Source organism: Phyllobates terribilis, unplaced genomic scaffold (assembly GCF_046119375.1).
Source record: "Phyllobates terribilis strain yellow unplaced genomic scaffold, ASM4611937v1 Scaffold_11__3_contigs__length_659146591, whole genome shotgun sequence".
NCBI lineage: Eukaryota > Metazoa > Chordata > Amphibia > Anura > Dendrobatidae > Phyllobates > Phyllobates terribilis.
This window is the reverse complement of record NW_027362771.1, coordinates 95,777,653-95,794,617: the sequence shown is the minus strand read 5'-3', so window position 1 is coordinate 95,794,617 and position 16,965 is coordinate 95,777,653. Positions and strand designations below refer to the sequence as shown.

The 16,965-nt window shown below is 42.0% G+C and overlaps 1 protein-coding gene across 2 annotated transcripts in view; it reads left to right on the top strand.

Moving 5' to 3' along the window:
- The first annotated feature begins 3,865 nt into the window (after positions 1 to 3,865).
- Positions 3,866 to 16,965, top strand: part of FBXO38 (F-box protein 38) — a 75,510-nt gene continuing 62,410 nt past the window's right edge. Inside the window, exons 1-2 of one of the 2 annotated variants that reach the window (XM_073651354.1) lie at positions 3,866 to 3,994; positions 5,625 to 5,781. In XM_073651354.1, the coding sequence (XP_073507455.1) occupies positions 5,654 to 5,781 (128 nt within the window). In that variant the 5' untranslated portion in view covers positions 3,866 to 3,994; positions 5,625 to 5,653. The remainder of the gene's footprint in view (positions 3,995 to 5,624; positions 5,782 to 16,965) is intronic. The other variant, XM_073651355.1, reaches the window with a different exon arrangement.

Here is a 16,965-nt window from a genome sequence, read left to right as displayed (position 1 = left end):
GTTTAGTTCAGACACAAATTCCGAGCGGGTTGGAACTTTTTCTTGTTTCCAATAACTCGGGATTAGGTTCCTGGCGGCTGTAAGGAAATGTCTAAGCAAACCTTTCTTGAATCTAGAAATGGAGATGTCACTCAACGAAAGTAGGGCTAGCTCTATAGATGGATAAATCTTATGTATGGAGAGTTTGTTATATAGATCAAAAATTGCCAACCACAAGTTCTTAATACGGGGGCACGACCACGAGATGTATGTGTATGAACCTCTGTCTTCAAGACATCTCCAGCAGGTGTCTGTTGTTGTGGGGGACACAGTGAATGTTGACAGGGTATCTGTACCATCTAGAAGGAACCTTATAGCTTCTCTTCTGTGATACTGAACATAGAGAAGACCTAAACGTGAACAAGAGGATTTTGGAGAAGTCCTCAGGCGAAATGGGACTACCCAGGTCACTCTCTCAGTTTGTGAAAAACAGAGGAAAGTTTTGTGAGGCAGTTTGGCCATCTATGTATAGTTTGTATAGTGATGAGACAGTGTGGTCCAGAGGGCTCTTTGATAAGCATAGGGTTTCAAATGGAGTCAGAGGTCTAAGGATATCTGTTTCATTATTGAGTTGATGTAACTTTTAAGCTGTTCGTAGAAGAGCCACGTGCCCACTGGGGGCTCTTCGTCCAAGAAAATGTCTTGAAGTGATCTCATTCCAAATTGAGTTATGAAATCAAGTACAATAGGGTGTGAATTTTTACGCTTATTTCGAAAAAATGTTCTGTTATTACCTGCTGGGAAACCTGGATTGTCATAAACTGGGGTTAAAGGGCCTGGAATGGATGACAGACGAAGAAACCTATTGCTTCGTCTGAGAAATGGTATGAGGCTCCTAGTAAGAAAAGGAACGACGCCCTGACTCTCTCCTGTTGACCTCGTAGTCCATAAGGTCGCAAGTGGGTCAAAGCTGGACAGATCTCTCTCTAAACCTACCCACTTCTTGCTACGACCATGATGAAACAGATCTAGGATACAAATTACCAAAGTGGCATAACTATATAGGGTGAAATCTGGTAGGCTCACACCACCAACTTGTTTGGGTTTACTCAATAAAAAGTAGGCTAGACGTGGGCATTTGTGGGACCAGATGAATCTAGTAATCACTTTCTTGAGTCTAAAGAAAATACATTCAATGTTTTGATCGCGTTTTATTCCACTTTTTGTTCGACGGTATGATGAAAAACCATAGTTTTTTGCCACTCTTTTTTTACATTTTTTACAGTGTTCACTGAAGGTGTTAACTAGTGGGACAGTTTTATAGGTCGGGTCATTCCGGATGTGGCGATACCAAATGTGTACTTTATTTGTTTATTTATGTTTTTATACAAATAAATGTATTTATTGGATTAATATTTTTTTCTTTTTTTTTTGTACTTTATTTTGTGATTTTTTTAAAAAAATATTTTTTACAATTTTTTAAAACTTTTATTTTACTTTTTTTTTTTTACCTTTTCCCAGTATGAGACATCAACTTTTCCTGCCCTGATCGCTAATCTAATACTCTGCAATGCTTTTGCAGTGCAGGGCATTACTTGGCATCTCGCACACAGGGAGAATGCACATCAGCTACTGCTCTGAGCAGCAGCTTACAGGCCACCATCCATGGGTGACCCTTAGGCCATATTTCAGTGCAGAGTCACAATGGACACCATGATTGCGATTTTGTTGTGCCGATGTGAGCAGAGAGGGAGCTCCCTCCCTCTGCGATGCCCATCGATGTCGCTGTCACTATTGACAGCGGCATCAGAGGGGTTAAACGCCCTGCTAGCACTGATCGTGAGCATTGCTGCAGGGTATCAGCTCTAATATAGAGCTGACACCCGCATTTTATCACAGCGGCGCTCGGCGTGAGCCCGTCCGATCGTCACGAAGTATATGTATAGTGGTTTGCGGAACGAAGCTCCCGCAGTGCCATACAAGTACAGCGCGTGTCGGGAAGGGGTTAAACCTGCAAAAAATGTGCACACTATTTAATATAACAAAATATATCATTTTTATTAGATCATTCTAAAAAACATCCAATTAGCTAAAACAATATAAAATCAGGGAAATAGATCATAAAATTAGACATCCATGGGTTGGGATATAAAAGTACAGAAGGTCGGATCAGAGTATCAATAAATGTAAAAATTGATGGCTACAAAAAATGTAGCATATTAATATATGTCTATATAAATAAGTTGAAAAAGTATATAAATATATACAGTACAGACCAAAAGTTTGGACACACCTCATTTAAAGATTTTTCTGTATTTTCATGACTATGAAAATTGTACATTCACACTGAAGGCATCAAAACTATGAATTAACACATGTGGAAATATATACTTAACAAAAAAGTGTGAAACAACTGAAAATATGTCTTATATTCTAGGTTCTTCAAAGTAGCCACCTTTTGCTTTGATGACTGCTTTGCATACTCTTGGCATTCTCTTGATGAGCTTCAAGAGGTAGTCACCGGAAATGGTTATGCAGCATTTCTGCACCGTGGGCACTAAGCCTCAGTCTGCAAAAAAATCACGGAGCTATGAACAGCCCAATAGACTGTAAGGCTATGTGACCACGATGCAGAAATGCTGCATATTTTTTCCGCTTCTCCCTGGCAGGAAAAACGCATGGGGTTTTTACATGCGTTTTTCCCGTCAGGTAGAAGCGTTTGTCAAGCGTTTTTGCATGCATTTCTGCATGCGGGTTATCAAGCGCTTTTACAAGCGATTTTAGCATCACTTGGAAAAGTGCTTTAAAACTTGGTCACGCTATATACAGTAAATCCATGCAACCGGCATGGATTTATAGTAGTGTGACCAAGTTAGTTAAAAAAAAAAAAGAATGAGAATGGTAAAAAATAAAGATTATACTTACCTTCCGATGTCCTCCTGGTGTTTGACGGCTCGCGGTGGTGTGAAGGACCTGCGGTGACGTCATTGAGTCATGTGACAGGTCACATGACTCAGTGATGTTATGGCAGGTCCTTCACAACACCGCGACCGATACAGCAGACCAGACGGAGCGGAGAAAACACCGGGAGGACATCGGAAGTTAAGTATAATCTTTGTTTTATTTTAAATTCCTTTTTTTACAGTTTCTATGATACTCAGGTCTGGAGGAGAGTCTCCTCTTCTACAGGCCTGGGTACCATCCGCACATTGAACCGTGTGATATCCGCATGTGCAGATGCAGTGATTCGGATGTCACGCGGTCCAATGCAAGTCAATGGCGGCGATTACGCTGCGTGTCCGCAAAATTAATGGACATGCTGCGTATTTTTCCACAATGATAATCCGCAGCACAGCACATGCGGATTATCATTGGGGACCATGGGGCACGTATTACCAAGCGGTTTTTAAGCGTTTTCGCTGCGGAAATTCCGCGGCAAAAACGCTTGAAAAACGTATAGTGGGCACGCTGCCTAATTAGTATGAAAAACACGCATAGCAGTGGTACAGGTAAAACTACTGTGTGAATGAGACTTTAGATTACAACGCAGCAGATGGGAGGACAGCAGGCACACTGCACCATGCGATTATCACTGCTGTATAAGCATTTCTGTGGAGAGTATAGCATTGTTCTCTGCGTGGGCCACACGCCAACTGGTGCACACATACGCTAGAGTGGCTACCACTAGTGCCCGCCCGGCCACGGACAGAACCATACTGCAAAGCAACGCGCTCCTCCAGCGGTTATTAATAACGTGACGTCACGCTGTGTCATCACGTGCTTACAATCTACCAATGGACGCTGTCTTCGGCTCGCGTGCTTCCCCTGTACACAGTATCGTCTGTACTGCTACTGGCTATGCACATAGCGGCCGCTGATTGGCTGTACCTGGAGCAGTAGGCGGGGCTGAGTCAGGAAGTGTTTGCCTGGACTGTCTGTACCTGCTTCCGGTACCCACAGACGCTCAGCAGCTGGACGGCCGGGGGCCGGCACCTACCGTGCACTTGGCAGGGAGGTAAAGTCAGTGGAGATGATGGCTGCTATTTCCTTGTATGCAGGGGAACGCGCAGCTACAGAAGCCCCCTGCTTCACTACACTTGTCACTCTGCTTTACGTCTTGTCTTCACTCTCATTATTGTTTACAGTTAAAAGTTTTCCCTGCAGACTGACGAGCTATCCTCCATGTGTGCTCAGCACATTACACACAGGGTGACAGCACAGGGTGACAGCACATGGCCACTTGTCTGTCTGTAGCTCTGTCACTACAAGTCCCAGCAGTCATACAAATGCAGTGCACTGTATAATATCCAAGGCTGACCTGTGCAGAGGAAGTGCCTGGTGCTGTGGTGATCAGATGTGGTTCCCTAGCTCTACATGTAGGGGGCGAGCTTCTATAATGGCCTTTTATTAAATGCTTGGACACATTTACTTCCCCAGAGGAGTTCTCATCACGCTGTGGTATGCCACTCGTTAAAGGGGTATTGGATAGGTGATCAGTGCCAGGGCCCCCACAGATTACACCCCACTTGTGACTCCATTCTTCCTTGGTTGTAAAGATCACATCCCAGAAGAGATGACTGGAATAGCCGATCCACTTTCTTCAAAGTCCATGGCACAGCCAAAGATAGCCAATCATTGAGCGACCTGCCCATTCATTCAACTCCTGACATTGGTCATGTGACCAGAGAAGGACGGAGAACGCTGTCCTCCAATAGGGCGATCAATGGGGGTCTCGGCTGTGGCAGACTCACCAAATTAACAGTGATCACCTATGATGGAATATCCTTTTAAACATAGGTATAGCTACTAACCCCTCTTGCAAAGTGCTGATTGTATCAGTGGGAGATCGCCGTCATCCAGACACATTTTGCTAAGTGGCAATGTTGTCTCAAGTCAACCATATACCGTACCTTAAAGCGAAGCAAAACAGAGTACCTGACATGTACAATTCTTATTAGTTGGACCCATGTATGATGTTTGCTGTGAATCTGGCAATTGCCATGACAGCTTTATTCTCCTGCAAGCAGATGGTCAGGTCGGCCTAGTGATCAAAAGTCTGGGTACACTAAGGCACAAGGACAGGGTTTGTCATTAGGAACTGATATTCATGAATCCTCATTTCCTTTTATGAAGCCATCCATTTTTGCTGGGGTTCAGAAATATTGGAAGGGAAATAAGGGGCACATTCATACCTAGAAAGCAGTCCCAAGTACTTTCTTTTTTATTACCCCAGAAGATATCATGTAAATTCTGTTTGGCTGAAGGATCACGTGGTACTATCTTTGACATGTTAATTTTGAGTGACTTTAAAGGGATAGTCACCGGATCTGTCCTGTGACTGTCATAAGCAGCACCCGAATAACCCCATCGATGTGTAATGCTTTCTCTCAGGTCCCACCGCTGTGTCCATCAGTATGGTGGGAAGAATAACTGCGTGCTGCACTATTCTTCCTATCAAATATGACAACATCTGCAAGTGTAAATTGAAAAATTGCTTTTTTTTTTTTCTTATCTACATTGTTTTTTTTTTGTTTTTTTTTAAAGCTGGTAATCTAACACTTTTACATGAAGTTACAGTAGCCTTGTATTCATTCTACAAAGTTATAAAATGTATTTTCTATGTTTTTTTTTTTTTCTTTTCTAAGAAAGGTGTTTAAAAATCTAAGTTTTGAAGATGGGGCCCCGACGGAAATCGGTAAAAGGATGCAGAGCTAATGGTGACATTGAAGAGCTGGACAAATCCAGTGATCCTAAGGATTACATGAATCAGCTCTCCCATGAAGTGCTTTGTCATATATTTAAGTGAGTGTATTTTTTTAAAGTCCCCTGTAGATTGCTAGATCTCCTATTTGATAACACTTTCTGTTTAATATGACTACCAGTAAATTGCATAGGTGCTGATTTTCTGAGTGACAGACACCATTATTAGTTAAAGCACATTTCGACCCGTCGATAATCAGCATATAAGCATTATAAGGTCACTCGTTCCCGATTAACGGCCTGTGTAAACATGTAAGTGATCACAATGGAAATACAGTTCTATTGCTTCAGGTTCCTGATGTGCTGAATAACTTTTTTGCACCATTCTTCCAGGTAAAAATGCAAACAGAATGAAACCATTACATCAGTTATTTATTTATTTTTTTCATCTATAGAACTTTAAACTGCATATAATTAACTGCTTCCTAAACAGTGTAGGTGCAGAAACATCAAGGGTTGTGGCCACACCATCTGCTACTAATGTCACCTGTAACTAGGGCTGTTACGTCCACATGCCAAACTTCTGACTGCTCTTCCCTACCTTCTGATTCCTTCACAAATGGCTTGTGTGTGATACTATAACAATCTGACTCACACAGCACACCTTCAGATCATGAGCTCGGCAAACCTGTAGTAAATAACTATGTATAGAAAAGGGTCACTCAAACTACATAAGGAAAACACTTTGTTAGGTAGTCAATGAGCTAATTAAAAAAATCTTCTATTATACATCATTAAAAATAGTAGTAATAAAAAGTCTGCCACATTGGCAAACAGATATTTAAAAAGGATAACACCCACATAATCTCAGAAGCAAAGTCTGGATAGGTGGTGTACATAGGTCAATTGTAATTATATGGGTGGCACAGTGTGTAACGACTTTCTTAAAGCACCACTCCAGCATTTTTTTTATTGCACCCCTGGGGTGATGCTTTAAATGCAAGTCCCCTGTCTAATACTCACCTTCCAGCATTTTCATCTGTTTTTGCTGCCGCTCTGGTCAGTCTCTGGCGAAAAGTGACCTGCCTGGATTACTCCAGTGTTTCATGGAGCTGCAAGCTGGTCACTTTACAATACAAGTCTATGAGATCCTTGTTCTGGCTGTCATAGGCTTGCATTGCACTCTTGTAACGTAGCTTCTGACTTCTGGCCAGTCAGAAGCTGTGCTCACAAGATGGCGCAGGGGGACCGGAGTGGCACCGAAGAAGCTGTGAAGACGCTGGAGGGTGAGTATATGACTGGGGGCCGGGGGCTAAGATTTCAAGCGCCACTCCAGTGCTGAAAAAAAAACCTCTAGGGGTGCTTTAACTATCTTAGAAAGTATTAAGACTCAACTATGTAAAATAGTTGAGGATTGCCTTACCGATAATGTTAGTCCAGTACTTGCCCACTATTATGCCCTGATGAGCATTTTGCATACTCACTTCTTGCTGAAGGTACTTTTCGTCCAGCTCAATAGTCAGACTTAAAGGGGGACTTGTGTAAGAACATATTATCACCTATCCAAAGGATAAATGAATAATACTAGATCAATGGGGATCCAACCTCTGAGAACCCCACTGATCCTGAGATCAGGGTTTTCCAGTGTCTGAATGGAGAGGAAGTCGAGCATACGCACCACAGTTTTTTGTTTGTTACTGCTGGAGATGGCCAAGGGCTCTACCTAGCTAATTTTGGCAGCTGCATAGTCGGTGATTAAAGTGGAGGTAAATATGCTTGAGAGCTATTGTTTTCAGACAGGTAGGAATGTCAGCAGTGGGACCACCAATAAACCTTTCATGTGAATAAGTTATAAATTGTTCTTACTGGATTACCTCTTTAATTCTGATTCCAGCTACATAATACAGCGACAGTCACAATATATTAGCAACTCTTAAATAGGACTTCTACATGACAAATTTGGTGTGAACTGGAAGGTAATGCGGAGCAGAATAAAATTTACACATACAGCTACAGCTCTGGCAAAAATTAAGAGACCACTGCAAAATTTTCATTTTCTCTGATTTTTCTCTTTATAGGTATATTTTTGAGTAAAATGTACATTGTTTTATTCTATAAACTATTTCTCCAAAATTCAAAGCTAAAAATTTTGTATTTCTTTGCAGCAAATCCGAAATCGTCAAAATAATAAAAAAGAAACCGTGCTTTCAGATCTCAAATAATGCAAAGAAAACAAGTTCTTATTCATTTAGAAACAACAATACTCATGTTTTAACTCAGGAAGAGTTCAGAAATCAATATTTGATGGAATAACCATGATTTTTAATCACAGCTTTCATGCGTCTTGGCATACTTTCCACCTGTCTTTCACACTGTTTTGGGTGACCTTATGCCACTCCTGCCACACAAATGTAAGCCGTCCTTCTTTGTTTGATGGCTTGTGACTATCCATCTTCCTCTTGATTACATACTAGAGGTTTTCAATGAGGTTCAGGTCTGGAGATTGGGCTCCTTCATTCACACATTGATTGACCTACAGTACAGACCAAAAGTTTGGACACACCTTCTCATTTAAAGATTTTTCTGTATTCTCTTGACTATGAAAATTGTACATTCACACTGAAGGCATCAAAACTATGAATTAACACATGTGGAATTATATAGTTAACAAAAAAGTGTGAAACAACTGAAAATATGTCTTATATTCTAGGTTCTTCAAAGTAGCCACCTTTTGCTTTGATGACTGTTTTGCACACTCTTGGCATTCTCTTGATGAGCTTCAAGAGGTGGTCACCGTAAATGGTTTTCACTTCACAGGTGTGCCCTGTCAGGTTTAATAAGTGGGATTTCTTGCCTTATAAATGGGGTTGGGACCATCAGTTGTGGTGTGCAGAAGTCAGGTGGATACACAGCTGATAGTCCTACTGAATACACTGTTAGCTGCTTTCTGCTTTTTTTCTTGCCATAATACAAATTCTAACAGTCTATTCAGTAGGACTATCAGCTGTGTATCCACCAGACTTCTGCACAACACAACTGATGGTCCCAACCCCATTTATAAGGCAAGAAATCCCACTTATTAAACCTGACAGGGCACACCTGTGAAGTGAAAACCATTTCCGGTGACTACCCAGATCATGGGTCAGACGCCGTCCACAGTTCCTCCATCTGCCTCGTTACAGGGAATCTTCCGTCAGGGGTTTCCGTCTGAATCACGTATTTCAGAGATTTACATGGAAACCCCGGTGTAAGCACTCAGCGCAGAGCGCAGGATGAATGTGCGCCGAGCCTTACTGTGATCTTTGGGAGGCAGAATACACAAATCAGCAGCAGGTGAAGAATTGGTTTTATATATTTTTTACGTCGTTCCTCGTGCAGTATAAAAGTGATTAGACGACTTTATTCTTTGGGTCGGTGCGATTACAGAGATACCAGATTTATATCGGGTTTTTATGATTGACAGCTGTCACACACTAAAAGACGCTTTTTTTTGCGAAAACTAATGTTTACATCTCCGTATTTAGAGAGCTATAATTTTTCCATATTTCGGCCGACAGTCATGTGACGGCTTGTTTTTTGCGGGATGAGTTGACATTTTTATTGGTACTACTTTTGGGCAAGTTACATTTTTTTTGATCGCTTTCTTTTCAGATTTTTGGGAGGCAGAATGAACAAAAAACAACAATTCAGGATTTTTTTTGTTACTTGTGTGGTAAAATTGATAAGGCAGCTTTATTCTTTGGGTCAGTACGTTTATAGCAGTACCACATTTATGTAATTTTTTAATGTTTTTGCGCTTTTACATAAAATTTTTATAGAAAAAATAATTATCTTTGCATCGCTTTATTCTGAGCGCTGTAACTTTTTAATTTTTCGGATGATGGAGCTGTATGGTGGCTTGATTTTTGCGGGACAAGATGACGTTTTCAGCGGTACCATTTTTATTTACATTCGTCTTTTTGATTGTGTTTTATTCCACTTTTTTCCAGCGGTATGATGAAAAGTCATAGTTTCTAATGTTTTTTTTTTTTTTTTACGCTGTTCACTGAAAGGGTTAACTAGTGTGATACGTTTATAGATCGGGTCGTTCCGGACGCGGCGATAACAAATATGTGTACTCTTTTGTTTTTATTTTTTTTTTACCTATAAATCTGTATTTATTAGTGTAATAATTTTTTTTTTTTTTTTTTTTTTTTTATACTTAGTCCCACTATGGGACTTTCACTTTTTTCATAGGTATAATGTACTGCAATACACTAGCATTGCAATACATTATACCTCTATTGAAAGCTCCTGAGACCATGCTGTGCATTGGTCTCAGGAGCTTTCCGTAGCTTGGTGACCTGGGGGTCGTCTTGACGACCCCTGGTCTCCATGGCAACGGTCGGGCCCCCGCGATGACGTTACGGGGGCGCCGACCTGAAGGCAAAGGGAGCTCCCAGCCCTCTGCCTGCCTCCTGAACACTGCGATCGCTCTCGATCGCAGTATTCAGACGGTTAACAGCCAGGGGCGTCGATGCGCTCCAGCACTGATAGAGCAGCAGACCCTGAAATTTCAGCGTCTCCTGCTCCATCATGCTGTGATTGGTCAGTCAGATTGACTGACTGATTGCAGTGATCTGGGTGCAGGGACCGACGGCATGGGTCCCTGCACTTCTTCTCGTGCCGCTCAGCTGTCACAGACTACTGTCAGTTCAAAGCCATGACGGACACTGCACGGCAAGGAGCAGTAACTTACTCCCGCTCATGCCGTGCAGTGTCCGTCATTGAGCGTTATGGGGTTAAGTAGAATGAGGTGGACTTTGGTTGGAATTCAACTGACACTGGAATGGAATGGCTGTCAGACATGTAGAGATGGTGATTTTTAGAAAACTGTGCAGTGGTTTCTTATTTTTTGCCAGAGATTTTATATACTTGTATATACTGTACAGACCAAAAGTTTGGACACACCTTCTCATTTAACCCCTTTACAACCCAAGGTGGTTTGCACGTTAATGACCCGGCCAATTTTTACAATTCTGACCACTGTCACTTTATGAGGTAATTACTCTGTAACGCTTCAACGGATCCCCCTGATTCTGAGACTGTTTTTTCGTGACATCTTGTACATGATAGTGGTAACATTTCTTCGATATCACTTGCGTTTATTTTTGAAAAAAAATGGAAATTTGGCGAAAATTTAAATTTTTATGCCCTTAAATCAGAGAGATATTTCACACAAAATAATTAATAAATAACATTTCCCACATGTCTACTTTACATCAGCACAATTTTGGTACCAAAATTATTATTTTTTTATTGGGGAGCTATAAGGGTTAAAAGTTGACCAGCGATTTCTCATTTTTCCAACAAAATTTACAAAACCATTTTTTTTTAGGGACCACATCATATTTAAAGTCACTTTGAGGGGTCTTTATGACAGAAAATACCCAAAAGTGACTCCATTCTAAAATCTGCACCCCTCAAGGTGCTCAAAACCACATTCAAGAACTTTATTAACCCTTCAGGTTAATTACAGGAATTTTTGGAATGTGGAAGAAAAAAATTAACATTTAACTTTTTTCACAAAAATGTTACTTTAGACCCAATTTTTTTTTTTTTTCGCAGAGGTAACAGGAAAAAATGGACCCCAAAATTTGTTGTGCAAATGGGCTCGCAGATACCCCATATGTGGGGAAAAACCACTGTTTGGGCGCCCGGCAGGGTTCGGAAGGGAAGGAGCGCCATTTGACTTTTTGAATGTAAAATTTGCTTGAATAATTAGCGGACGCCATGTTGCATTTGGGGAGCCACTGATGTGCCTAAACAGTGGAGACCCCCCACAAGTGACCCCATTTTGGAAACTAGACCCCTCAGGGAACTTATCTAGATGTGTTGTGAGCACCTTGAACCCCAAGGTGCTTCACAGAAGTTTAAAACATTGAGCCGTAAAAATAAAATTTTCACATTTTTCCCACAAAAAATGTTTTTCATCCCCTACTTTTGCTTTTTCATAAGGGTAACAGGAGAAATTGCACCATGCAGTTTGTTGTTCAATTTCTCCTGAGTAAGCAGATACCCCATATGTGGGGGAAAACCACTGTTTGGGCGCACGGTAGGGTTCGGAAGGGAAGGAGTGCCATTTGACTTTTTAAATGTAAAATTTGCCTGAATAATTAGTGGATGTGCCCCTGATGTGCCTAAACAGTGGAAACCCCACACAAGTGACACCATTTTAGAAACTAGACCCCTCAGGGAACTTATCTAGATGTGTGGTGAGCACCTTGAACCCCCAAGTCCTTTACAGAAGTTTATAACATGGAGCCGTGAAAATAAAAAAATCAAACTTTTTTCTCAAAAATGATGTTTTAGCCCCAATTTTTTTATTTTCACAAGGGTAAGAGGAGAAAATGGACCCCAAAAACTTTTGTGCAATTTCTGCTGAGTACGCCAATACCCCATATGTGGGGAAAATACAGTGTTTGGGCGCACGGCAGAGTTCAGAAGGGAAGGAGCACTGTGTGACTTTTTGAACGCAAAATCGTCTGGAATCGAGAGCGGACGCCATGTCGCTTTTGGAGAGCCCCTGATGTGCCTAAATAGTGGAAACCCCCCACAAGTGACCCCATTTTGGAAACTACACCCCTCAAGGATTTTATCAAGGGGTATAGTGAACATTTTGAACCCAGAGGTACGACACATAATTTGATAACATTAGGTCATCATATTGAATAAGTTGTCATTAGTCTTGAGCGCAAGTGCTCACTACTTGAGTTTGCATCGGGTACTCAGGTATGCACCATGTATCGCGGGTGCTCGAGTCCCCGCCCACATGTTTCACGGTTATTAGACATCCCAAAAAAAACATGCGGGGATCGCTCGTGCATGGCAGACAATCTCCACGAGGTTTTTTTGGCCGCGAAGCATATGGGGCGGAGACTCGAGCATGTCACTCCAGCACCCGCGATACTCAATGCATACCAGAGCACCCGATGCAAACTCAAGTAGCGAGCACTTGCGTTCAACACTAGTTGCCATATCGTCATCTTTTTTTTTTTTTTACTTTTGAAAAAAAAAAAACAACCCTAACATTAGCACAACCCTAACCTCAACCCCAGCCCCTAGCGTTTATTTTTTACGCCGTTCCTAGTGCGGTATAAGTGATTAGACGACCTTGTTCTTCGAGTCGGTGCGACTACAGAGATACCAGATCATATCGAGTTTTTATGATTGACAGCTGTCACACACTAAAAGACACATATTTTGTAAAATCTAGTTTTTGCATCGCCAAATTTTGAGAGCTATAATTTTTCCATATTTTGGCCAACAGAGTCATGTGACGGCTTGTTTTTTGCGGGATGAGTTGACGTTTTTATTGGTGCCATTTTCAGGCATGTGACATTTTTTGATCGCTTTCTATTCCAGCTTTTGGGAGGCAGAATAAACAAAAACCAACAATTTAGGAATTTTTTTTATTTATTTATTTATTTTTTTTATTCTACTTCGCGTGTGGTAAAATTGATAAGGCAGCTTTATTCATCGGGTCAGTACGTTTACAGTGGTACCACATTTATATAGTTTTTCTATATTTTTCCGCTTTTACACAATAAAAAGCTATTTTATAGAAAAAAATATTTTTTTGCATCACTTTATTCTGAGAGCTATAACTTTTTGATTTTTCGGATGATGGAGCTGTATGGTGGCTTGTTTTTTGCGGGACAAGATGATGTTTTCAACGGTACCATTTTTATTTATATTAGTCTTTTTGATCGCATGTTATTCCATTTTTTGTTTGGCTGTATGATGAGAAAGCATTGTTTTTTGCTTCGTTTTTTTTTTTTTACCGTGTTCACTAAAGGGGTTAACTAGTGGAACAATTTTATAGGTCAGGTCGTTCCGGATGCGGCGATACCAAATATGTGTACTTTTATTGTTTTGTTTTTTTTTATAATAATATTTATTGATGGGTACATTATATCTTTATTTTTGGTGGATTATTTTTTTTTACAATTTTTTTTCACTTTCTGACCGTTTTTTTTTTTTTGTTTACTTTGTCCCACTATGGGACTTTCACTTTTTTTATTCTGATCGCCTGCATAGCATAGCGATGGAGCACCATCCCTGTGCTATGCAGGCTGTCAGCGCTGCACAGTGAGAAGGTAGTAGTTTGGTCATGTACTGCGCATGACTAATAAATCTTCCTGCTGTCTGGGGACCCGGATGTTGTCATGACGACATCGGGTCGTCATGGCAACATCCGGGAAGCCACGGCAGACAGCGCTGGAGGCCGGAAGAGGAGGTGAGTATACCGATCACCTCCCCTTAGCCACCGCAATGCTGCGATCGACTTTGATCGCAGAATTGCGGGGGTTAATGTGCCGGGAGCGGTGTGGGACTGCTCCCTGCACATAGTACCGGGTGTCAGCTGTGACAATCAGCTGACACCCGGCGGCGATCGCGCCCGCACAGCCTGTGTGCGCGCGCGCGATCGCCATGACGTACTAATACGGGTCAGGCTCTTAAAGCCCAGGGCACTGACGCGTATTAATACGGCATGGGCTTTAAAGTGGTTAAAGATTTTTCTGTATTTTTATGACTATGAAAATTGTACATTCACACTGAAGGCATCAAAACTATGAATTAACACATGTGGAATTATATACCGTATATTCCGGCGTATAAGACGACCTGGTGTATAAGACGACCCCCCTACTTTCCTGTTAAAATATAAAGTTTAGGATATATTCACCGTATAAGACTACCCCTTTTCCAACGCATACCAAACACCGGTAAAAATTTAAAAAAAACAGATTTGAATTTAACATGGTCCTTTTTTAATTTAAATTCTTATGACATGCAGGTATATAGCAGGAAAACTGTCACTCATAAACATATTAAAATAGGGGGGACCCCACATCATTTTTTGGGGGGGTCCCCCATTCTAATAGCTAGTAAAGGCTAGGTATTCAGCTGGGGGCTGATATTAGTAGCCTGGGAAGCTCCGTGGGTATTACCCCCTTCCCAGACTTCAAACATCTGCCCCAGCCGTCTGCTTAACCTCCGCTAGAGACTATAATGATGGTGGATCCCACGCCAATTTTCTTTTTAAAAAATCCTTTATTTTAACACTAAATGACAATTGAGGGGTTAATAAAGATGCAGTCCCTAAATTATTATTAATTTTGTAATTAATTTTTCCCAAAAATGTTGACGTGGGCTTCGCCATATTTTTGTGTCCAGCCAGGTACAGCAGGCAGGAACGGGCTGCCCCCAACCACCAGCTGCCTATTTGTACCTGGCCGGACACAACAATATAGGGAAGCCCTTTTTTTTTTAATTATTTCATGAAATAATTAAAAAAAAAAGACGTGGGGCTTCGCCCTATTTTTGTGTCCAGCCAGGTACAACTAGGCAGCTGGGGGCTGGAATCTGCAGCGCAGGGAGACCCAAGCTTTCTGGGCCCCCCCCGCTGCAAATTGCAGTCCGCAGCCACCCCGGAAAATGGCGCGTTCATAGAAGCGCCATCTTCTGGCGCTGTACCCAACTCATCCAGGGCCCTGGTGCGGTGGCTCACTGGGTAATAAAGGGGTTAGGGCCAGCTTGGCATTATCAGCTGGCCCTAAGCCCGAAATTCATGGGGTCACGCCAATATTAGACATGACCACCATGAATTTCTAGTAAAGTAATTAAAAAAAACACAACACCCAGAAAAAAGTCCTTTAATTGAAATAAAGACACAATTTTTTAATGTTCTAAATTAAACCATACTTACCGTCACGCCCATTCCAGCTGAAGCCAACGATCTCCTGCAATAAAAGAAAAATAATAAAGCAACCTCATCCGTACCTTTCCATGGTTCCCAGGACCGGTCCAGCTCTGCTACATTCACATGACAGGCTGCACCGCAGCAGAACGCTGCCGTTCAGCTTGCCATGCGGCAGACACTGAGAAGCGCAGGCATGCTTGTGCTCCTCAGTGTCTGACTGTGACGGCATCCAGATGAGCCGAGATCATGTCCAATGAACTCGGCTCACCTCATGCACGTCACTGACAGCGTGGGAAAATTCTCCTGCTCCCCGCATGCGCAGTAGAAGTTTCCCACGCTGTCAGTGACGGACGTCCAGGAGGTGAGCTGAGTTCATTGTCGGCTCATCTGGATGCCGTCACAGCGAGACACTGAGGAGCGCAAGCATGCCTGCGCTTCTCAGTGTCTGCGGGATGACAGGCTGGATGGCGGCGTTCTGCTGCGGTCCAGCCTGTCATCTCGATGTAGCAGAGCTGGAGCTGTCCTGGGAACCATGGAGAGGTAAGGATGAGGTTGGTTTATTATTTTTCTTTTATTGCAGGAGATCGTTGGCTTCAGCTGGAATGGGCGTGATAGTAAGTATGGTTTAATTTAGAACAATAAAGAATTGTGTCTTTATTTCAATTAAAGGACTTTATTCTGGGTGTTTGTGTTTTTTTTAACTTTGACTATGGGGTTAGTAATGGGGGTGTCTTATAGACGCCTCTCCATTACTAACCTGGGCTTGATGTCAGCTGGCATTATAAGCTGACATCAACCCCAACCCTATTACCCCCTGCCACCGCACCAGGGCAGCGTGGAAGAGCGAGGCTAAGTGCCAGAATTGGCGCATCCTGTGGATGCGCCATTTCTGGGGCGGCTGACGGCTGGTGTTTCTAGCCTGGGAGGGGGCCAATATTAATGGCTCCCTTCCTGGGCTATTAATATCAGCCCCCAGCTGTCTGCCTAGCCTTTGCTAGCTATTAAATTAGAGGGGACCCCACGTCATTTTTTTGGGGGGGTCCCCCATTTTAATAGCTAGTAAAGACTAGGTATTCAGCTGGGGGCTGATATTAGTAGCCTGGGAAGCTCCGTGGGTATTACCCCCTTCCCAGGCTTCAAACATCTGCCCCAGCTGTCTGCTTAACCTCCGCTAGAGCCTAAAATTAAGGGGAACCCCACGCCAATTTTTTTAATAATAAATCCTTTATTTTAATACTAAATGACAAGTACAGTAACCAACACTATCACTGTACTTCATATATATGTGACTGACATGTTTCTATCTATCTAATCTATGTGTGAAGCTCTATTCTGTCTGTTATAAATTGTCGGGTACCGCTGCTGAATTGCCGGCCGGCTTTTTTAAAGAGACGGTGCATGAAAACACTATTATTTGTTTTAATAAATCCTTTACACTAAATGACAAGTACAGTAAGCAATACTGTCACTGTACTTCATATATATGTGACTGACATGTTTCTATCTATCTAATCTATGTGTGAAGCTCTATTCTTTCTATT